General features: G+C 48.0%; 2 protein-coding genes and 1 long non-coding RNA gene across 5 annotated transcripts in view; 2 read left to right on the forward strand and 1 right to left on the reverse strand.

The window, feature by feature from the left end:
- The window catches only part of ERBB3 (erb-b2 receptor tyrosine kinase 3), a 54,441-nt gene extending 43,250 nt beyond the window's left edge, over window positions 1–11,191 (forward strand). For both annotated transcript variants that reach the window (XM_068562060.1, XM_068562059.1), the window contains 24 exons: window positions 19–84; window positions 258–376; window positions 485–626; window positions 999–1,112; window positions 1,217–1,337; window positions 2,932–3,005; window positions 3,144–3,234; window positions 3,481–3,686; window positions 3,891–4,023; window positions 4,231–4,321; window positions 4,546–4,700; window positions 5,104–5,157; window positions 5,501–5,642; window positions 6,244–6,363; window positions 6,489–6,587; window positions 6,778–6,963; window positions 7,126–7,281; window positions 7,528–7,603; window positions 7,786–7,932; window positions 8,246–8,343; window positions 8,440–8,628; window positions 8,789–8,860; window positions 9,070–9,364; window positions 9,551–11,191. In XM_068562060.1, coding sequence (XP_068418161.1) covers window positions 19–84; window positions 258–376; window positions 485–626; window positions 999–1,112; window positions 1,217–1,337; window positions 2,932–3,005; window positions 3,144–3,234; window positions 3,481–3,686; window positions 3,891–4,023; window positions 4,231–4,321; window positions 4,546–4,700; window positions 5,104–5,157; window positions 5,501–5,642; window positions 6,244–6,363; window positions 6,489–6,587; window positions 6,778–6,963; window positions 7,126–7,281; window positions 7,528–7,603; window positions 7,786–7,932; window positions 8,246–8,343; window positions 8,440–8,628; window positions 8,789–8,860; window positions 9,070–9,364; window positions 9,551–10,074 — 3,470 coding nt within the window. In that variant the 3' untranslated portion in view covers window positions 10,075–11,191. The remainder of the gene's footprint in view (window positions 1–18; window positions 85–257; window positions 377–484; window positions 627–998; window positions 1,113–1,216; window positions 1,338–2,931; window positions 3,006–3,143; window positions 3,235–3,480; window positions 3,687–3,890; window positions 4,024–4,230; window positions 4,322–4,545; window positions 4,701–5,103; window positions 5,158–5,500; window positions 5,643–6,243; window positions 6,364–6,488; window positions 6,588–6,777; window positions 6,964–7,125; window positions 7,282–7,527; window positions 7,604–7,785; window positions 7,933–8,245; window positions 8,344–8,439; window positions 8,629–8,788; window positions 8,861–9,069; window positions 9,365–9,550) is intronic.
- LOC137775925 (uncharacterized) lies at window positions 6,154–12,066 on the reverse strand. The gene is made up of 4 exons (XR_011076085.1): window positions 11,925–12,066; window positions 9,527–9,702; window positions 7,942–7,998; window positions 6,154–6,404 (listed from the first exon to the last, which is right to left on the reverse strand). It is a non-coding gene; the product is annotated as an uncharacterized lncRNA (long non-coding RNA).
- Window positions 12,067–12,183: 117 nt separating this feature from the next.
- On the forward strand, window positions 12,184–20,204 carry PA2G4 (proliferation-associated 2G4). Of its 2 annotated transcripts, none has more exons than XM_068562067.1 (14): window positions 12,184–12,458; window positions 14,313–14,441; window positions 14,703–14,808; window positions 14,901–14,970; window positions 15,218–15,310; window positions 16,796–16,859; window positions 17,104–17,182; window positions 17,335–17,413; window positions 17,496–17,629; window positions 18,298–18,392; window positions 18,518–18,645; window positions 18,808–18,861; window positions 19,081–19,147; window positions 19,984–20,204. In XM_068562067.1, the coding sequence occupies exons 1-13, from the start codon at window positions 12,371–12,373 to the stop codon at window positions 19,144–19,146; spliced, it is 1,185 nt and encodes a 394-aa protein (XP_068418168.1). In that variant the 5' UTR covers window positions 12,184–12,370; the 3' UTR covers window position 19,147; window positions 19,984–20,204. The 2 variants fall into 2 exon arrangements, with proteins under 2 accessions (XP_068418168.1, XP_068418169.1); XM_068562068.1 differs by having other exon boundaries at window positions 19,988–20,204.
- The last annotated feature ends 590 nt before the right edge of the window (window positions 20,205–20,794 follow it).

The raw sequence follows: 20,794 nt of genomic DNA on the forward strand, positions 1-20,794 counted from the left end.
ACTTTCCCTCCCAACCAGGTCCCCCCTGTCATGAGGTCTGCAAGGGGCGATGCTGGGGTCCTGGACCAGAAGACTGCCAGACACGTGGGTTTACTTCATTTTAAAGACTTCAAACTCATATACACTTTCATATCCTTGCCCACCCCAGCCTGTGTCGACACGGGGGTAGCGATGAGCCTATAAGGCAAGAGGGTGAGAGATAGCGTCAGAATACAGTCCCGTGAGCCCTGACAGCTGTGCTTTCTCTCCGTCCGTAGTGACCAAGACCATCTGTGCCCCTCAGTGTAATGGTCACTGCTTTGGGCCGAACCCCAACCAGTGCTGCCACGACGAGTGTGCAGGGGGCTGCTCAGGCCCTCAGGACACAGACTGCTTTGTACGTACTGTTACCGCCGCTTGCCTGTTCTGAAATGGGATGTGGGCTTTGGGGAGGAAGTAGGGGTCCATATGTAACATGAGTCTTATGAGCCTTCTGTGTTCCTAGGCCTGCCGGCTCTTCAATGACAGTGGAGCCTGTGTACGCCAGTGTCCACAGCCTCTTGTCTACAACAAGCTAACTTTCCAGCTGGAACCCAATCCCCACACCAAGTATCAGTATGGAGGAGTTTGTGTAGCCAGCTGTCCCCGTAAGTGTCTGAAGGGAAGGAACAATGGTAGTGGAACCAGGATTTTAGATGAAATTTTAGGAGGCAAAATGGATCAAGTTGGGTGGTTAATAGAGGATATAGAGGGCAATTGGTCGTGATCATCTAGTCACCCCTAATGAATGACCCCTATGTCCTGTTCCCGCATCTATCTCCCCATGACTTCCAGCAATTGCTCCTAGTTCTGCTTTTTGGATCCAAAGAGCAAAGGGCCTTTCTAATCCATGAGACAGCACTTAAGGAACCTCGGGTGGTCGATTGGAGCAAATGCAGTGCAGAGCAGGAGGAAGGAGGTTCAGTTGGTAGTTGGCAGTGTTCCTCCCTCATCTCTAATGGTGCCCTCCTCCCTCCTAGATAACTTTGTGGTGGATCAAACATCTTGTGTCAGGGCTTGTCCTCCTGACAAGATGGAAGTAGATAAAAATGGACTCAAGATGTGTGAACCTTGTGGGGGTCTGTGCCCCAAAGGTAAGAGATGGTAAGGAGTTGGTGAAGAGATACCCTTTCCCCTGAGACTACTCAGACTCCACCCGCCACACCCCCTCCCCAGTGAGCCTCTTCTGTGTTTACAGCTTGTGAGGGGACGGGCTCTGGGAGCCGCTTCCAGACTGTGGACTCAAGCAACATTGATGGATTTGTGAACTGCACCAAGATCCTGGGCAACCTGGACTTTCTTATCACTGGCCTCAATGGGTTAGAGATTCTGCTTTCATCCCGACCCCCCACCCCATCCACCTGCTCACGGTTCATTGCATTGGTTCAAGCCTTCGTATGTGGAGCTGATCAGGAATCTAGATCATAAAATCTTAGAGGTCACAAAGGACCTGACAGTGCTGAACTCCCCAGCCAGGGCTTGAATCCCCTCAGAGATACCCGTAAGCAATCCAGCCAGCTGAGTGGCAAGGGACAGGGACACTGTGTCCTCCTTCTTAAAGGTTTCTAAATGTTCTTACTTAAATTAGATAAAAATCTCTCATGACTTCCAGCTGTTTCCCCTAGTACTGCTTCTTGGTTTGGAGCCACAAAGAGCAAAGGGACATTCTAATCCATAGGACAGCATTTACAGTGAGTGAGTGAGTGTGTGTGGGTGTGGGTGTGAGTGTGTGAAACGTTAGGGCCACCTGTCTACTTTGGACAAAATTTTAGATCTAAAGTTGCAAAAAATGGTATAAAGATTTCCCATACACTCTTTATTCAGATCCCCCAAATGTTACCAATGTACCACATGCTTTATCATTTGTCTCTACACACCACACACACTATACATGCTCTTGTTTTTCTGAACCACTTGAAGGTAAATTTCCAGACATGGTGTCCCCTCACCCCAGTTGCATTTCAGTGTGTATTCCTTGAAAACAAGAACATTTTCTTACAAAACCATAGTACAATTGTTTAAATCGGGTAATTAGCATTGATATAAAATGTTATCTAATCTACAGACCTTAATCAGATTTCGATAATTGTCTTGCTCATGTCCTGGATCATACATTTACATTTGGTTTCTCTTCAGTCTCCTTTAATCTGTCACAGTTCATGACCTTGACATTGCTGATGAGTATAGGTCAGGTGATTGGTAGTATGTTCCTCAGTTGGGGTTTATCTAATGTTGCCTCACACTTAGATTCAAGTTATGCATTTTTGATAGGAATACTATAGATGTATTCTCAGTGCATCGTATCAAGGAGGCACATGATGTTGATTTGTTCCATCATTGGTGATGATACCTCTGGTCACTTGGTTAAGGTGGCGTCTGCCAGCTTTTCTACTGTAAAGTTACTATTTTCCCTTTGCAAATTAATAAGTATCTTGTGGGGAGATATTTGCCTGAAGCAGTTTTTATGAGAATTGCCAAATGATGATTTTCTAACTCCATTATTCCTCTTGTATTTATTTGTTGGCATTCTCGTGTTAGGGGGAGCCTTCCCTTCCTGTTTATTTACTTACTTGTTTGTGTGTTTAATCTGTGTGGATACTTGTTTTAGTCAACATTTCAGAGTCTCTTACAATCGTTATTCCAGTTGTCCTTGGTCTGCTCATTGTGGGGCCCCTTCATGATGGCTCCTGTGTTCTTTGGGCTTATACCCCTCATGCTTTGAGCATTTCCTTACTTTTTTGCACAGGATGCTGTAGGCATATTATATTTCTCCTGCCTCAGCCATTTCTCCCAAGAGTCCTGTTTCCTTTTAGTGGAGAACGCTATTTGGAAACAAAGTTCTGAGGCTAGGCGTGCTCACTGCTACTTGGTTATGCCTCTACCTTGTTGACTGGTTTTTACTGTTCTCCTCAGAGACGCCTGGCACAAGATCCCTGCTCTGGACCCTGAGAAGCTCAGTGTCTTCCGGACAGTGCGGGAGATCACAGGTGAATGGGAGGAGAGGCTGCCCTTACTGAGTATACCACTTGAGAAAATCATGTGCCAGGCATCAGGAGAGGGACCAGGCAAACCTGAGGAAGGAAGGAGAGAGGCTCCCCACTCATATGCCCTCTCCAACCCCTCAGGTTACCTGAACATCCAGTCCTGGCCTCCCCACATGCACAACTTCAGTGTCTTTTCCAACCTGACGACCATTGGGGGCCGAAGCCTCTACAAGTGAGTAAGGGGTGTGGAGGTCGTCACACCTCCGGCCAAAGAACCCAGTTTCTCAGGCATCCTTGAGTGAAATACAAGGCATGGTCTCATACAGTGGGAGTTTGATGGGGCAAAGGCTAAAGGAGGGGGGAGTCCCTCTGAGTGGATTGATTAGCCCAGAGCAAATTTGTTGAATGGAAATGAATCCACTGTGTGCTCAGTTTTTCCTCTGTAGTCTCCCCTCTCATCCAGTCTCCTTGTTCTCAGCCGGGGCTTCTCACTGTTGATCATGAAGAACTTGAATGTAACATCTCTGGGCCTCCGATCCTTGAAAGAAATTAGTGCTGGGCGTATCTACATAAGTGCCAATCGACAGCTCTGCTACCACCATTCTTTGAACTGGACCAGGCTGCTTCGGGGGCCTTCGGAAGAGAGACTGGACATCAAGCATAATCGGCCCCGCAGAGACTGCGGTGAGGGAAAGGGCCCACGGACGGGGCGGTGGAATCAGGCAGGAGAAGGGTATAAGGGCTGCTCTGCCCTGCAAGTGGGAGTAGGGATGGGGGACAGAGCCAAGGAGAGGGGGACATTAGGCTGGAAGCAGTAACGAGCAAGAGTTCAGGAAAAGGCTTGTTAGGAGACCTCAGACTCCTCCTAACCCACCCCTTCCTTTCCAGTGGCAGAAGGCAAAGTGTGTGACCCACTGTGCTCCTCTGGGGGATGCTGGGGCCCAGGCCCCAGTCAGTGCCTATCTTGCCGAAACTACAGCCGAGGAGGTGTCTGTGTGACCCACTGCAACTTTCTGAATGGGTACAGTGAGGGGGGAGAGTCAAGAAGGGGTTGGGGGATGGACCCGAGGGATGGAGCTGTTCAGGTGGCACCTGAAAGCCTTTAGACAACTTTCTGTATATGCTTTGGTGGGAATTAGGTAGGAGGCCCTGTGGTTGGGGGATCAGAGCATAAAGGTCAGGCCTTGGAAGTGACCCCCCTCCCTTTACCCCCGGCCCCCCTCTGCAGGGAGCCTCGTGAGTTTGCCCATGAAGCTGAATGCTTTTCCTGCCACCCGGAATGCCAACCCTTGGAGGGCACTGCCACGTGCAATGGCTCGGTACAGTAGCAGCACCAGGATCTCTAAGGGAGAGAGGGTGGGGCAACACTGGAGGGTCTAGGGAATGATATGGCCAAATTTCAAGGCCATAGAGAGGCACAGGGAGGCCAGATAATGCTAGGGTCTGTGAGTGGAGGATCCTAAATGGCTGGGCTAGTTCTTGTTGGGAAGTATGGAATTGATCTTGGAATACCATACTTCCTGACCTTCTCTCTTCCACCCAGGGCTCTGATGCTTGTGCCCAGTGTGCCCATTTTCGAGATGGGCCCCACTGTGTGAGCAGCTGCCCCTTTGGAGTCCTCGGTGCCAAGGGCCCCATCTACAAGTACCCAGATGCTCAGAATGAATGTCGGCCCTGTCATGAGAACTGCACCCAGGGGTCAGTGATGGGATGATAAAAGGGTGTTGGTGGAGGGGTAAGAGTACAGAACTAGAGGGAAAGAAGAGGGTGAGGGGAGCAGAAAGAAAAAAGGAACTACGACTTAAGAACCACTCCCAGCTGTGTAGCGAAGGATTGGAGAAAGGGAAACTCAGTAACAGCACAAAATGACGCTACAATTTGGGGAACCTGGAATAACCTCAGCTCAGGGGAGTTTCATTCAAGAGAGGGACGCAGGGAGGATTGGTGAGCCAGAGATCGAGCCATGTCTTGGGATATGCTTTGGGCTTCAGGATGGGATGCCATGGTGGGGTCTGAAACAATGTACGTTGAGACTGTTGGAATTGAGCTTCCCGTGGAAGTCTACCAAGCTCCCATTTAAGGAGGTGACTTTCTTCTCCAGGTGTAAGGGACCAGAGCTACAAGACTGTTTAGGCCAAACACTGGCACTGATCAGGTATGGTGGGCTTGGAGATTTAGGGAGCTGGGAATATTTGGGGAAGGGCCGTTACCTCCTGGGAAGAGTTAAGTCTCTATTCGTTCTGGCCGTCTATATACAGGCTACTGTCACTGGACTTGGGGACACAAGAATCCAGGCTTCTGGTCTTCCCTTCCTAAGATTAACTTGCAGTAGTCTTGGGGTGGAGATTGAGGTTAACCCCTTCGTTGCTCAAGGATATATGTAGATGTGAATGTTAACTTCTTGCCCCAGATCTGCGCTATACCTTTAGTACAGGTGTAAATGACATTTGTAAGGGAAGTGTAGACCCAGGATAATTCTGGGCTTCTCTGTCCCACAGCAAAACCCATCTGGCAATGGCTTTAACAGTGGTGGTAGGATTGGCAGTGATTTTCCTGATCCTGGGCAGCACTTTTCTCTATTGGCGTGGGCGCCGGATTCAGAATAAGAGGGCTATGAGGCGCTACTTGGAACGGGGTGAGGTTAGTGCCTAGCTTACCCTTGAAACATACCCTATACCATCACCCTTTTAAGATCCTCTTCCTTCCCCAGAGCTTTGATCCCTTTCTTCAAGGAGGTAGTATAGTCCATCAGAAAGGACTCTGGCCAGAGAAATGGGAGACATGAATTCTAGTCCTGATTTTGCCATTAATTTGCCGTATGACTTTGAATAAGTTAGCTTCCTTCTCTGTGCCTCAGTTTATGCATGTATACAGAGGAAATAATAACATTCATCCTTACGAGATGGCTGTAAGGGTGAAAGGGGATGATGTATGTGAAAGTGCTTTGAAAAACAGAGAGAACTGTATAAAAGTACTCAAGGTGATAGTACTACCATCTCTCTCCCATCAAAGGGAAAACCTGACCCTCTTGATTTCTGGTCTCATGAACACAAACGACTTCCTCAATCCTCAGGTCTTTTATTCCCCCATATGCCTGCAATGCTTTCCAAGACTAGAGACATTCCTCTTCCTGCTCCCACCCCTTTGGGCTTTGCTGCTCTTGGCATCCACCTATGGGGAGGGGGTTGGAGAGGGACATGGGAGTGGGCTTTCCTGAGTACCTCCTTCCCATCTGTTCCAGAGCGTAGAGCCTCTGGATCCCAGTGAGAAGGCTAACAAAGTCTCGGCCAGAATCTTCAAAGAAACAGAGCTGAAGAAGCTTAAAGTGCTGGGCTCGGGCGTCTTCGGAACTGTGCACAAAGTGAGTGGCCCACAGGAAGTCTGGGGAGGTGGGAAAAGGATCTAGGGCAAAGGAGAGAAAGATTCAGAGACAGGACTAGCCTGGGGAGAATGACCTTAGGCTGACTCCTACCCAAAATTTCCCAGGGTGTGTGGATTCCTGAGGGTGAATCGATCAAGATTCCAGTCTGCATTAAAGTCATCGAGGACAAGAGTGGACGGCAAAGCTTTCAAGCTGTGACGGACGTAAGTGAAGGCAGGGTGTTCTGTGTGCCACTAGGAGAGGGTTGATATTAGATACAATTATGTAGAAGCACAGTCTTGTGTTAGCAGATACTGTGTTAGCCACGTTGATGTCTTTGAATGTTGAGGGAGCCCTGGTCTGGTTTTATGTGACCCTGTTTGTTCCCAGGATGACCTTTCTTGTGTCTCTTAGCATATGCTGGCCATTGGCAGCCTCGACCATGCCCACATTGTACGGCTGCTGGGACTGTGCCCAGGGTCATCTCTGCAGCTCATCACTCAGTACCTCCCTCTGGGCTCCCTGCTGGATCATGTGAGACAACACCGTGGGGCACTGGGGCCACAGCTGCTGCTCAACTGGGGAGTACAAATTGCCAAGGTGAGTGAGAGGAGAGTGGAGGAGTTCTAAGAGGAAACTGCCTGCGGGCCCACAGGGAGGGGACCAGGAGGTTCAAGTGTTGAGAGGTGCCTTAGGGTTTGAGGTGATTCTGAAGCTCAATGACCAATTTCCCCAACCCTGAGAATACTTCCTTCCCTATAGGGAATGTACTACCTTGAGGAACATGGTATGGTGCACAGGAACCTGGCTGCCCGAAATGTGCTACTGAAGTCACCCAGTCAAGTTCAGGTGGCAGATTTTGGGGTTGCTGACTTGCTGCCCCCTGATGATAAGCAGCTACTGCACAGTGAGGCCAAGGTAAGGTGACACAAAGGCTGGGTAAGGAGGCAGGGGTGGAGTGAAGCATGGGGACAGGAAGCACTCTGTGGTCTCTTTGAGAGGCCAGCAGATGCTGCAGGGTTAGTCCAAGGAGAAGAACCTGGAGATGCCAGAAATAAAAGTTTAGAGAGCAACAAAGAAAAGAACGATGGAGAACATGGGTTTAGAAATGCTAAGAAAATGTGTGGAAATCAGCTGGTGATGCCTTTGTCTTTAATCCCCCAGACTCCAATTAAGTGGATGGCCCTCGAGAGTATCCACTTTGGGAAATACACACACCAGAGTGACGTCTGGAGCTATGGTCAGTCCATCTGGATGCCCACCATACCATCACTGGCCCAAATTCCAAAGATGCCTTTTGAGACCCTTTCTTAGAATCTCTAAGCCCTTCAGATCCTGGGTCAGATCAAGTTCTGCCTTCCCTTCATCTGCATGCCCATGTCTACTATTTTGCCATCAACTAGTCATGTCTTCCTATACCAGGAGTGACAGTTTGGGAGCTGATGACCTTTGGGGCAGAGCCCTATGCAGGGCTGCGACTGGCTGAAGTACCAGATCTGCTGGAGAAGGGGGAGCGGTTGGCACAGCCCCAGATCTGTACCATTGACGTCTACATGGTCATGGTCAAGTGTGAGTTACCTGCTGATCTCAGCCTTTTTTTTTTTTACTCCATTATTGCTTCATTGGACTGAAAACCTAAAAGGCATGGATAAACAATGCTCAGTGATGAAAAGTGAATAGCCAGAACAGCGGTGCATGCCCCAAATGGTCTCCGCCCAATAAACACTAAGCACTCTCCACATCATTTATGCCGTTGGCATCTACGTGGATGTCAGGCTCCCCACACAAAGATGAGGGAACAAAGCGTCAGCCATTTTCTAAGTAGCTTCCCTCCCTACTCCACTCCCCTCTTATCGCTCTCCTTCCTACATCTTACCCCCAGGTTGGATGATTGATGAGAACATTCGCCCAACCTTTAAAGAACTAGCCAATGAGTTCACCAGGATGGCCCGAGACCCACCACGGTACCTGGTCATAAAGGTGAGTGGGGATTAGGAGGTGCCAAGGAGATCTAGAGAAAAGGGAACTTGGCTGGAACCAGGATATACCTTAACAATCAACCACCTGCCCTCACAGAGAGAGAGTGGGCCTGGAATTCCGCCTGGGGCAGAGCCCCCTGCTCTAACAAACAAGGAACTGGAGGAAGTAGAGCTGGAGCCAGAACTAGACCTAGACCTGGAGTTGGAGGCAGAGGAGGAGAACTTGGCAACCACACTAGGCTCTGCCCTTAGCCTGCCACTTGGAACACTTACTCGGCCACGTGGGGTAAGATTTTCCAGTTTCCCAAGACTTTCTGCACCCTAAGCCCTCTGTACACCTGCGCCCTCACGAATCCCACAGATGTCCATATTAACTGTTCAAAGGCTGCTGTGGTGAGTAGATTTCTCTCTTAATCTAAACTTCTTCCTCACTTTTTTCATCCTAGAGCCAGAGCCTTGTAAGTCCATCATCGGGATATATGCCTATGAACCAGGGGAATCTTGGGGAGGCTGCCCAGGTAAGGTCTGTCTCTTTAAGAGGATGCCAAGAGGCTGGGTGGCAGTGTCTTAGGATTGATAGGGGTAGTGTGGGAGACTTTAAAAACCTCTGAGGTTTAATCAGTGTCCTACAAAACAGAAGGCACTGAACGACCCAAGCTCCTTCTAAACAAATCTCTCTTCTTCCCTCATTTCTGTATAAATCTCCATGTATTATTTTACTCCTTAGAAGTCTGCAGTTCGTGGGTGTACTGAACGGTGCAACCATCCAGCCTCTCTGCACCCAGTGCCACGGGGACGCCTGGCATCAGAGTCATCGGAGGGCCATGTGACAGGCTCTGAGGCCGAGCTCCAGGAGAAGGTATCCATGTGTAGAAGCCGGAGCCGGAGCCCACGGCCACGAGGAGACAGTGCCTACCATTCCCAGCGCCACAGCCTGCTTACTCCTGTCACCCCACAGTCCCCACCAGGGTTAGAGGAAGAGGATGTCAATGGTTATGTCATGCCAGATGCACACCTCAAAGGTGCCTGACTTTCTGTAGCGCTTTCCTCAATCTTTCTCTAATCCTCCTTCCACAGGCTCCTCTTAATCCTTCTGTCTTCTCTGATCATACCCCTCCCTATTCATTTTTTCCTAAGACTCCCCCACTCCTCACTGCCTATTACAATGAAGTAATACCACATACCTAGCCTCTCTTCTCAACCCTCAGGTACCTCCTCCCGGGAAGGCACCCTTTCTTCAGTGGGTCTCAGTTCTGTCCTGGGTACTGAAGAAGATGACGACGACGAGGAGTATGAATACATGAACCGGAGGAGAAAGTGCAGTCCATCTCGTCCCCCTAGGCCAAGTTCCCTTGAGGAGCTGGGTTATGAGTACATGGATGTGGGATCAGACCTCAGTGCTTCCCTGGGCAGCACACAGAGTTGCCCGCTCAACCCCGTGCCCACCATGCCCAACGCCAGCACAACTCCAGATGAAGATTATGAATATATGAATCGGCGACGTGGTGGAGGAGGTCCTGGGGGGGATTATGCAGCCATGGAGGCCTGCCCAGCAGCTGAGCAAGGGTATGAAGAAATGAGAGCTTTCCAGGGGCCTGTACACCATGGCCCCCAAGTCCATTATGCCCGCCTCAAAACTCTACGTAGTTTAGAAGCCACTGACTCTGCCTTTGATAACCCCGATTACTGGCATAGCCGGCTTTTCCCCAAGGCTAATGCCCAGAGAACATAACCCCTGCTCACTGAGGTACTCAGGGAGCATTTGATGGCAGCTAGTGCCTCTGGAGGGTACCCCTCTTCTCCTTAGTCCCTCTCCCTCACAGATCTCAGCCCCATTTCCCTAGTCCTAGACAATTCCAATCAACCTTTGGAGGCCTTAAACACTTGGACACAAAATTCTTGTGGTATTAGCCAGCTTTGCACTTTTTCTCTTTCCCAAACCCAGGAAAGGAGATGGTTTTCCCTATTTTATGTGCTTTCCCAATCCCATTCCTCAACCTCCTTGGGGGAACTCCCTGGCGATATGAAGGATTACTCCCCATGTCCCTTTCTCTTAGACTCTGACTTGTTGAGACTGGGCTTTAAAGTGTGCCTTTGTTTCCCATCAGACTTTTAAGGAAGAGGAAAGGCAGGAACCTGGCAGGGGAAAGCAAAATTTTGGCTTGTGACCCTTAACCCCCTAGAAAAAATGAGAAGCTTAAAATCTTGTGAAGAGGTTGGGAGTAGATATTAATGATTACTGTTAACTGAGCATTTACTATGTGCCGAGCATCATGCTAAACTTTACCAACATTATCTAACTTAATCCTTGACACCAATTCTGTATGCTAGGTATTATCCCATTTTACAAATAAGGAAACTGAGCCTTAAAGAGATTAAGTAAATCAAGTAGCAGGTCCAGATTCAAGATCTTCCAATGCATGTGCTCTTACTGTAAAGTATCAAGGAAAACTGATATAAGTCAGAGCCCCTGAAGGGGCATTGTCTTCTTGTTTTTGCACTGAATCAAGTCTAACTCCAGCAACTACAGCCTTCTCCTACACCCAGACTTCTTATCTCAGGAGGTGGGAGTAGGGGGTGGTCAGAAGGAAAAATAACTGGGCATCTCTGTGTAAACCATAACCTGCATGTGCTGTATATGATCTCCACCCAAGGGACGGATTCACAGTGGTCCCAAGAGCCACTTTTAGGAGCTATTCTCATCCAGTAGTGGGAAGCTTCCAGTTGGCACAGAAAGAGGACCCAGCTTCAGACCTCCGTCCCCATGGATGGGAAACTGGGGGTATCTGTTGTTATCCCTGAAGTTTTTTTGTTTTGTTTTTATACGTCTGAATAAAAATGCCAACGTTTTGCAGCTTCCTGTCTGTCAAATAAGAACCTTTAGTGTGTGAGGTAGACCACCCCTTTTCTCTGTCCCTCAGCGGTGGATAGCTACCACTGTATGCTGCTTTCTCTGTCTCCTGATAGTCCTACTCGGCCCCATGTAGCTTTCTCCAGCCCTACTTTTCCTTATTCCCTTAAGACAAGTATAGGGCACAGTCCTTTTCATGTAAGGGTTTTACTAGTAATCTCTACCGGGCAACCAACTGGGAATAACAAAACAAGCAAAAACAACACGTTTAGGGAAGTTAGAAAAAGCCCTAAGAGGTGGAATACTGAAAACGCAAATGTTTTAGAACTCTCATTCTCTTAAATCTCTGTGAACACTTCCCCAGGTGCCATCAAAGCCTGTTGTTAAACAATAGTGCCATCTTCAGTGGGAGTCCGGTCTCTAGATTGGGAGGCTGTAAACGGATAATCCTTCATAAGTCTGGCTGCTCAGTTAGCCCCTGCTCCACAGACTCCTGATCTCCTTCCACACCCGCTCTGCCCCTCCCGGTTCTCCCAGCACCTGAGGACGAGCGGACTGGCCGGGCCGGTCCCTCCTGCCGCTCCAGGGATCCGGGGAAGGGCGTACCCAGCCTCCCCGCCCTTAACGCGATCTCCCCGACTCGCCTCAGCTCCACCCTGCCCCGCAGCCTCCAAACACATTTCCCCGCCGTAGGTCCGCCCCTTCTCCCTTAGCCCGTCCCTCTCTCTTACGGGTTCTCGCTCAGCGCTCCTGGTGATTGTGGTTTTTCCGGGAGAGACCACGCTTCCCCTCACGCTCTCCAACGGCTCCGCCTTCCCGCCGGAGCCTGACCCTTCCCAGCGCGCTCGGCGATTCCGGCGTGCGAGGCCCTCAGAGGGCAAGGCCCCAGGGCCTGGCTTAGGGATGCGAAAGGCAGGCTGGGAATGGTAGTTTGATAGCCCGCGAGGGGGGCTAGAGGCTGGCGGTAGGAGGGACTCGTTGTCCCAGCGTGCCCTGCGCCTCAGCCCGCGCGCTCGCAGTTTCTCGCTCTCGCCCGCCCTCCGCTCCCTAGCTTGCTCGCGCTTTTGCTCGCGCTTTCCTCGCGGATCGAAGGGACTGTGGCTATAGCCTGCGGCTGGGAAGGGCGACAGAGGCGGCGGTTCAGGAGAAACGAAGCTGCAGCGGTGGTGGTGGGAAGATGTCGGGCGAGGACGAGCAGCAGGAGCAAACTATCGCCGAGGACCTGGTCGTGACCAAGTATAAGATGGGGGGCGACATTGCCAACCGTGAGTGCGGCCTCAGGGGTCCGGAGATCGAGGCTGGGAGGGAGAGGCAAGGGGGACGGTGTTGGGCTGGCCCCCGAGGGCCTGGAGCGGTGGGGTCATGCAGTGTGGGCTAGTGAGGGCCCCGCGCAGGTCTGCTGGAGGTGGCGTGGTGGGGAGGCTCCGTGTCACGCCTGGGACCTGAGAGGCTAGGCCTGGGCTGGAGTCTCGAGATGCAGGCGGCCGGGCGGCCGGGCGGCCGGCCGGGAGGGGCGGAGAGCTGGGCCTTCGGCCGGCTCCAACCCTAGGCGGTTGGTAAGGAGGCGAGGCGTATCTCCTGCCCCTCACCCTTCAGTCCGGATCTCTGTCTCTGATTTTGGCAGCAGCGAAGCCACCTCGAAAAGGAAGCGCTCCTCTATTTTGTCGCGGCTCTCCGCCGTCAGGAGCCTAGCCGGCACGTGTTGCCAGGTCCCCTGCGGATCGCCGGCTCCCTCCGCTGTGGTCCCTGACACCAGCTTCCCTACCACGTGCTTTGTTGTAGTTTTTCGTTCTTTACTTCAGCTCCTTCCTTGTTGGGGGCCGCCTTCTACTCTTGGGCCAGCTCAGGGACCGTTGGAGGGCACCCCATAACTCTTGGAGATGTATCTCACTGTTCTCAAAGTTATTCATCACTACCCCCAATCTGCGCAGATGGCTTTAGTTAGTCGTCAAATTTGATTGTTCTCAAGGGTTTCACAACTTTAGGAGTGTTTTGAGGTCCTTCTCACCCCAACTAGGCAAACCTGTGAATAGTACTGTTAAAGGGGGGGACTGATGTTAGAATATTAGGACTGTGCTCTGACTTACTCAGCTGCCACTTACTCAGTGGCAGCTGCCTGCCACTCTGGACAGATGTCTCACTTTCTGTCTTCTCTCTTTCCAATTTAAAACCCAGTTAGGGGGACAGAAAGTGCTTGTCTTTGGGCTTTTAAATGGCTTTGACAGTAAAGATAGGCATTTAGGATGCCTTTGATCCTATGGCTGAAAACCTGAGTTTTCAGACTTCCAAAGAATCACCAAAACTTGATCACAAAAATCAAATCTGAACAAAAAAAAAAAAAAAAAAAAATCAAATCTGAAGTCCAGGATGGGCCATGGAGAGGGTATCCGGTGAACAAAACAATGCTTTATAACATAATTGACATGTAGTGGTTTGAATCAGAAAAAAAATTTTTTCCCTCTTGCAGTTTATAACTTCTGAGGCACTTGTGATTCCAGATACCAGTTTGAAACTCTTTTGGGTCACATACCTCTTTGAAATCTGCTAAGAGCAGAGCTTGCTGAAGCCCAGGGACCTTAGTTTAAGTCTCCTTGACTTGTTATTTGAAGAAATAAGTCTACATAAATTGGGATTACTAACATCTAATTGGGGTGTCTGGGAAGGGAAGAAGGTAGCATTTAACAATGCATCAGCTTGGAGTCAGCAATTGTATGTCTACCTTCCTGTTGTCCCTGACGCCGACAAATTTCCTCCAGTCTGCTTTGCATGTATGTTGGATACCTTGGTGAGAGTCCCCTTGAAGTTCATAATTCTGTCCTACCACACCACAGATATCATCTTTGGAAAGTCTCCCTTGCCTAAGGAGACAGATGGTGCATACCCAGTTGTCACACTATATAAGGGAGGAAAGGGAGTGTTGGCTTTTTTATTTCAGGAAAGGAAGGTAGAGATTTAGAGATTATAGGGAGGTACATTGCAAGAGACAAAACTTATTCCCTCTTTCATCCTTTGAGCAATGGCACTAGGGAATATTAGAAACTCTAAGTCCAACTTCTAGGTGTTTCTTGGATGGTAACTTAGACAACACATGCAGGACTGATACGGGGTTCTGTTCCCAGGGGTACTTCGGTCTTTGGTGGAAGCATCCTGTTCAGGTGTGTCGGTACTGAGCCTGTGTGAGAAAGGTGATGCCATGATAATGGAAGAGACAGGGAAGATTTTCAAAAAAGAAAAAGAAATGAAGAAAGGTAAAAACAATCCCCCATGAATTTCCTAAGTTTGACCCTTATTCAGTCCTGTTTGTTTTATTGTAATGATGCAACCCCTACCCTAGCACTCGTTGAGATATTTGGAAATTTGGAATGGCAAGGGGGATTCAAGTAGTTTCCCACCCAATCCAAGCTGATCAAACTTAAGCAAGACCCTGAAGAAAATCCACTCATCTTTCTGAGGGGCAACAGGGCTCCAAGAGAGTGAGCAAGGCAGTAAGGCTGATTGTCTCTTTACAGGTATTGCCTTTCCCACCAGCATTTCAGTAAATAACTGTGTATGTCACTTCTCCCCTTTGAAGAGCGACCAGGACTATATTCTCAAGGAAGGTGACTTGGTAAAAATGTAAGCTTAAACTATTTTAGAGCACTTGTCTTTTTCCTAAGCATTCACAGTAGTGCCAGTTGCTAATGCTGTACTCTGCTCTTGCCTTTCAGCGACCTTGGGGTCCATGTGGATGGCTTCATCGCTAATGTGGCTCACACTTTTGTGGTTGATGTAGCTCTGGTAGGTGGACCACTTTGAACTCTGTTCAGCCGGTGGGGAGTGGGGGAGGGCGCACTGCTGCTCGCTTCTTATCCCCAGCCCCACCACCACGCAAGTTTTGAGAGAGTATGTAGAGAAATGAAAGGGGAAAGGGTGTTTTCTCTCCTCACCACTGGCTGCATAATGGACGCAAACAGATATTAACTGAAAGACCAGCTGAGTTAAAGAGCTTTCCAGGAAGGCACTCACTGCATTTCCTTATCTACAGGGGACCCAAGTAACAGGGCGGAAAGCAGATGTCATTAAGGCAGCTCACCTTTGTGCTGAAGCTGCCCTACGCCTGGTCAAACCTGGAAACCAGGTAAGCTGTTGAGTCCAACTCCAAAGCTTGATAGAGCCAAAGATGCATTAGGCATCTACAGCTATTCTGTGCTGAAAGAGAAGAGGCAGGAATTAAAGAGTAATACCAAAGAGCAGTTAAACCTGAGTGCCTACCTTAGGTGGTATCATGCTAGGTGTAAGGGGATATGTGGTCCCTTTCTCGTGGAGCCTATAGAGATCCTTTTTCATGTTTTGGATGTGCATCTTTCCCCAAAATAATTTGAGATAGATAGCTTACAAATAAAACACAGATACCACAGTTTTAAAACTCAATTTTAAAAGCTTATAAAACAAAAATCTTAATAGTACCAGTAAATTGGTGACAAAGAGGCCAAAGCCCCTTGCAAGACAATATTAGGAAGCCCAGGGATCATAAACTGCTCATGACTTAATACAATTTAGTGTGTTAGACTATTAGTGGAGATTTTTCTCGAACACTTAGATTTCAGAGACCTGTTCAATACTTAAAGCATCCTCTTTTTTTCTGTGCTCTCTTCTTTACACTCTTCATCAGTTTGTCCCCATTGTTACTTAATTGCATCATTTTTACTTAAAGCTCTGTTGTAGGTTTCTTACAGCGGTACCTACTTCATAGAGCTACCATAAAGTATTTTGAACAGTACTTGGCACATAGTAAGCCCTTGTGTCAGCTATTATTATTTTGCACATTAATTATTTTTAGTATTTATGTACTTACTATTGTGTCTTTTCACTGGAAGGTACTGTTAATATAGTGGCTATTGTCTAGCTATGACATTAGACTTTCTGGATTCTCACCCTGTTGCCACCCCCTACTGATTTTAAATAACTTCAAGTTCAAATTTCCTCATCTGTAAAGTGGGAAAAATTAAATTGTGCCTTATTATCACATGGCTGTGAAGATCGAGATCATCCATGTAAAGTGATTATCACAGTATGTGGCACAGTTTAATAATAGCATGATTGGTAATTCACTTTCCTTTTTTTCTTAAGAACTGTAGTTTAGGTGAGGATCAGATCATGTTTGAAAGAGGTAAGAAGTGAAAAATAAAAGTTTCTATACCCTTTCAACAGGTTAGAATTCCAGGTATAATGGACTAAACACTATGGTCAGAAAACCTGGGTTTATACCACGTTCTTTTGGTTAACTGGTTTAACCCTGGGCAAATCATGTAACCTTCCTGAGCCTCAGTTTCCTCCTCTAGATTGGGATGTAGATCTGCACTATCCACCTTACAGAATCGTTATCTAAGTAGACCATCTTCGTGAAAGAGCTTTGTAAAATGGTATGCAAATGTAATTTCTAGGTTGTAGGGATGATAGGGCCTATGAAATGAAAAACCAATGAGAATCATTGCACTTGCTTGAGGATATTAGATCTCTCAGTTTTGTTTTTTTTTTCTCAGTTCTTTTATGCTTCTTGTTCTCATAGTAGACAACTCCCTAGCCCCTGTATCTTATCTTTTATTTGATCTTGTACTTCTAGAACACACAAGTGACAGAAGCCTGGAACAAAGTTGCCCACTCATTTAATTGCACACCAATAGAAGGTGAGACCTCAGATAGTAGGGTTGGGGGTCTAAGTATGAGTGGTTTTGCAGAATTAAGACTTTTGCTCCCTTGAGGATCCATCTTGGCTCTGACATAATCCAAGCCAAAAACCTCAGTGCCCTGTGTTTCCATAGCCAGGCACTTTGCTCTCATTGTCTGCTCCATGATTCTACTTGGGTGGGTGGGTTGAAAACCTTTTGGGATTCTAGGTGAGTGGTACCATAGACTTTGTCCTATCTGCAGGTATGCTGTCACACCAATTGAAGCAGCATGTCATCGATGGAGAGAAAACCATTATCCAGAATCCCACAGACCAGCAGAAGTAGGTGCCCTGTATCCCACCCTGTACCTTCTGTCATACCAGACTGGTCATGAACTTATCCTTCCATGTTCCAGGCTAATCTTATCTACTTTCTACTCTAAACTCCAGGAACTACTTATTGCTCTTTATGGTTTCCTTTCTGTTCCTTTTAGGAAGGACCATGAGAAAGTTGAATTTGAGGTACATGAAGTATATGCTGTGGATGTTCTCGTCAGCTCAGGAGAGGGCAAGGTGAGGAATGTAACAGAGCTAGCAGGGGGGGCGGCTGAGGGTGTGTTCCAAGAGCACCAGACCAAAATATGATCTTTTTTAGGCCAAGGATGCAGGACAGAGAACCACCATTTACAAAAGAGACCCTTCTAAGCAGTATGGCCTGAAAATGAAAACTTCTCGTGCCTTCTTCAGTGAGGTTGAAAGGCGTTTTGATGCCATGCCCTTTACTTTAAGGTACTACTGCACTTAGCAAGGAAAGGGCTTGGAACCATTCGGACCCATATACCACACACCCAGAAGCACTCTTTTTTTTTATTATTATTATTTATTTAATTTATTTATTTTTGGCTGCGTTGGGTCTTCCTTGCGTGCGTGCTTTCTCTAGTTGCAGCGAGCGGGGGCTACTCTTCGTTGTGGTGCACGGGCTTCTCATTGCGGTGGCTTCTCTTGTTGCAGAGCACGGGCTCTAGGCGCGTGGGCTTCAGTAGTTGTGGCTCGCGGGCTCTAGAGCACAGGCTCAGTAGTTGTGGCGCACGGGCTTAGTTGCTCCGTGGCATGTGGGAACTTCCTGGACCAGGGCTCGAACCCGTGTCCCCTGCATTGTCAGGCGGATTCTTAACCACTGCGCCACCAGGGAAGCCCCCAGGGGCACTCTTCCTTCCCCCACCTTTCCCTCCCTCTCTCTCCTCTCCTGCCTAGACTTGTAGCTCCAGCCTGCGTGCATGCCTTCTCTCCCTCTCGCCTTCTCTCCCTCTCGCCATCTCCCTCTCATAGAAGGTAGTGTAAAAAAGCAATTCTACGCGTGATTTCTGCCTGAGGGTAGGAGTTATTTAAAAACATGAGCAAAATGGTAAGACATGATAAGGAGATAAGGATACCTGAATTTGTCTCTCTCTCCCCAGAGCATTTGAAGATGAGAAGAAGGCCCGCATGGGTGTGGTGGAGTGCGCCAAACACGAACTGCTACAACCATTTAATGTTCTCTATGAGAAGGAGGGTGAGTTCTAAGAAGAGAGTTGTACTTTGGAGCCCCTGATTATGGTCCCCTCCTCCCTATAGCTCACAGAAAAGAGGATGGATGACAAGGGAACATTTTATCAAAATACTTTGTTTCTCTCATAGGTGAATTTGTTGCCCAGTTTAAATTTACAGTTTTGCTTATGCCCAATGGCCCCATGCGGATAACCAGTGGTCCCTTTGAGCCTGACCTTTATAAGTCTGAGATGGAGGTCCAGGATGCAGAGCTCAAGGTTAGTGTGGGATGGAAAGGGGCGGGCACGTGGCACTTGTCTTGGGAGTGAGGAATAAGTGATGGGAAAGTCCTGAAGAGAGCTACAGTGCTGAGAGTAGCACTTGGTGTTTGCTCCACATTCCTCAAAATTTGTTTTCCTTCTTCCTTCTATATGTTCCAGGCCCTCCTCCAGAGTTCGGCAAGTCGGAAAACCCAGAAAAAGAAAAAAAAGAAGGTTCGTTAACAATCATCTCTCTCTGGCAGGGTGAACTTGATCCCTCTTTATTCCACCTTCCTGGGTCATGGTGGTTGTATAGATTTCTGTATGTCCTTATTTCTCCCCATCTCAGCCCTGACGTAGAGAATTAGGATATTTTTGTCCTTGGTCCCCCAGACACTACCCTAAGTTGTTGGAAACTGACATGTCTTCTCCCTCTCCTTTCCATGAATGTAGGCCTCTAAGACTGCAGAGAATGCCACCAGTGGGGAAACTTTAGAAGAAAATGAAGCTGGGGACTGAGGTGGGTCCCATCACCCCAACTTGCCACTCCTGCCTCATCCCCTTCCCACCACACCCCAGGCTCTGTGAAGTGCAGTTCGTCTTCTCCACCCAGGACCACCAGCAGAGCGGGGTCTCCCTGTCCTCATCCCAGTCCCCCAACCCAGCCCCTTTCCAACAACAACCAGCTCCAACTGACTCTGGTCTTGGGAGGCCAGGCTTCCCAGCCATCGAAGACTACTTTAAATAGAAAAGAGAAATTGAATAATAAAATCAGGAGTCAAAATCCATCGTCTTCAAGCCCCTCTTTCTAGCCTTTTTCTACTATTCTCTGCTTGGTCGAGGTTTATGACCCTACAACAGAACGGGGAAGAGGCTAAAGTAGCCACCACCACTAAAAACTCAGCTGAAATTTTTTTATACCACTCCAGTGTCAGCATTTTCCCATCTGTTGGGGCTTGTTCCTCTCTCTTTTCCCACTCTCCCCAAGTATTTTATCAGGCCTCAAAATAGAGGAGCTATTCTTCAGACTGTTTTTCTTCACATGTGGCAGATTCCTTTTATGATCCAGGCTGTCTAGTCAGGCCCCTCCCATTTTTAGGAGCTGGAGCCTGCGTTTACCAAGGGATTCTCATCTATCAAATGGATCCTCATTTGTAAATCTTTGTAGTCCATTTTGTTCTGCAGGACATTTTTTTCCCCCTCCACAAGGCTGTAAAGAAGTAATCCATCTCAACCATGTCCATTTCTTTGGAGTCAGTGGGATTCTTCCCTTGCTCTATCTTAGAAACCTGAGTTGGAAGCTCCACTGTGGTTTTGTTCCCTGTTTGAAATATTTTGACCTCCCTTTCTTGAAAGAAAGACCTGGAACCAGAGGAGCAGACTGATTGAAGAGACAAAACTCCTGGCTTTCTGAAGCTGTGGACTTGGATGAATTGCTAGGGGTTTGGAGAGAAAGGTGACGAATTTCAGTACCTCTGGCATGCTGTCCCAGGGAACTAGGGCTCCCGCTAACTTACAGGGTTTTTAAACATATTGAAAATGACATGGCATTAAAATAAATTTGGATTTGCTCATAATCATGTGTCTTTGTTTGCTGCTCTTAATTGATGGTGGAGGGAGAGTGTGAGTTGAAGTGATGATCATTTGGAACCTGTTGTGTTGTGTTTTGTTTTGTTTTTTTTGGCATGCAGAATCTTAGTTCCCGGACCAGGGATTGAACCCATGTGGAATCTTAACCACTGGACTGCCAGGGAAGTCCCTGGAACCAGTTTTCTATAGCCATATTTTACCTTTCTAAAACAAGGAATACCTTGGGTTGGGGAGACATAAATCCTGGGTTCTCTGAAAAGAGTACCTTTTCTATGGGAGTTTGTGATTTAGTTTTCTGAAGTTAAAAACATACACCTTGCTGCTGACACTGTTCAGGACATTAATGTTTACTGCAAAAAATAAGAACACTGTATGCAAGTGATTATCTTGATTTAGGAAGCCAGGAAGAATGCATTTAGTGTTATGCAATTTTTCAGGGCCAGCCTGAGTTTGGATGGGTAATTTGTATTAGAGCATCTTACATATGAGGCATTGCTGACCTGAAGATACTATGCTGAACGAAACTGAACACATCCCTTCATGAGAACTTATAGACAGTGGGCAATCAACAGGTGAG

Source organism: Eschrichtius robustus, chromosome 13, assembly GCF_028021215.1.
Source record: "Eschrichtius robustus isolate mEscRob2 chromosome 13, mEscRob2.pri, whole genome shotgun sequence".
Taxonomy (NCBI): Eukaryota; Metazoa; Chordata; class Mammalia; order Artiodactyla; family Eschrichtiidae; genus Eschrichtius; species Eschrichtius robustus.

Excerpts from the sequence above, each read along its gene's own strand:
- PA2G4 (XM_068562067.1), top strand. The coding sequence starts at position 12,371 with ATGTCGGGCGAGGACGAGCAGCAGGAGCAAACTATCGCCGAGGACCTG. Across the intron at positions 12,459-14,312 it reads GGGGGGCGACATTGCCAACC|GGGTACTTCGGTCTTTGGTG; the intron begins GTGAGTGCGGCC and ends TTCTGTTCCCAG. Across the intron at positions 14,971-15,217 it reads TTGTGGTTGATGTAGCTCTG|GGGACCCAAGTAACAGGGCG; the intron begins GTAGGTGGACCA and ends CCTTATCTACAG.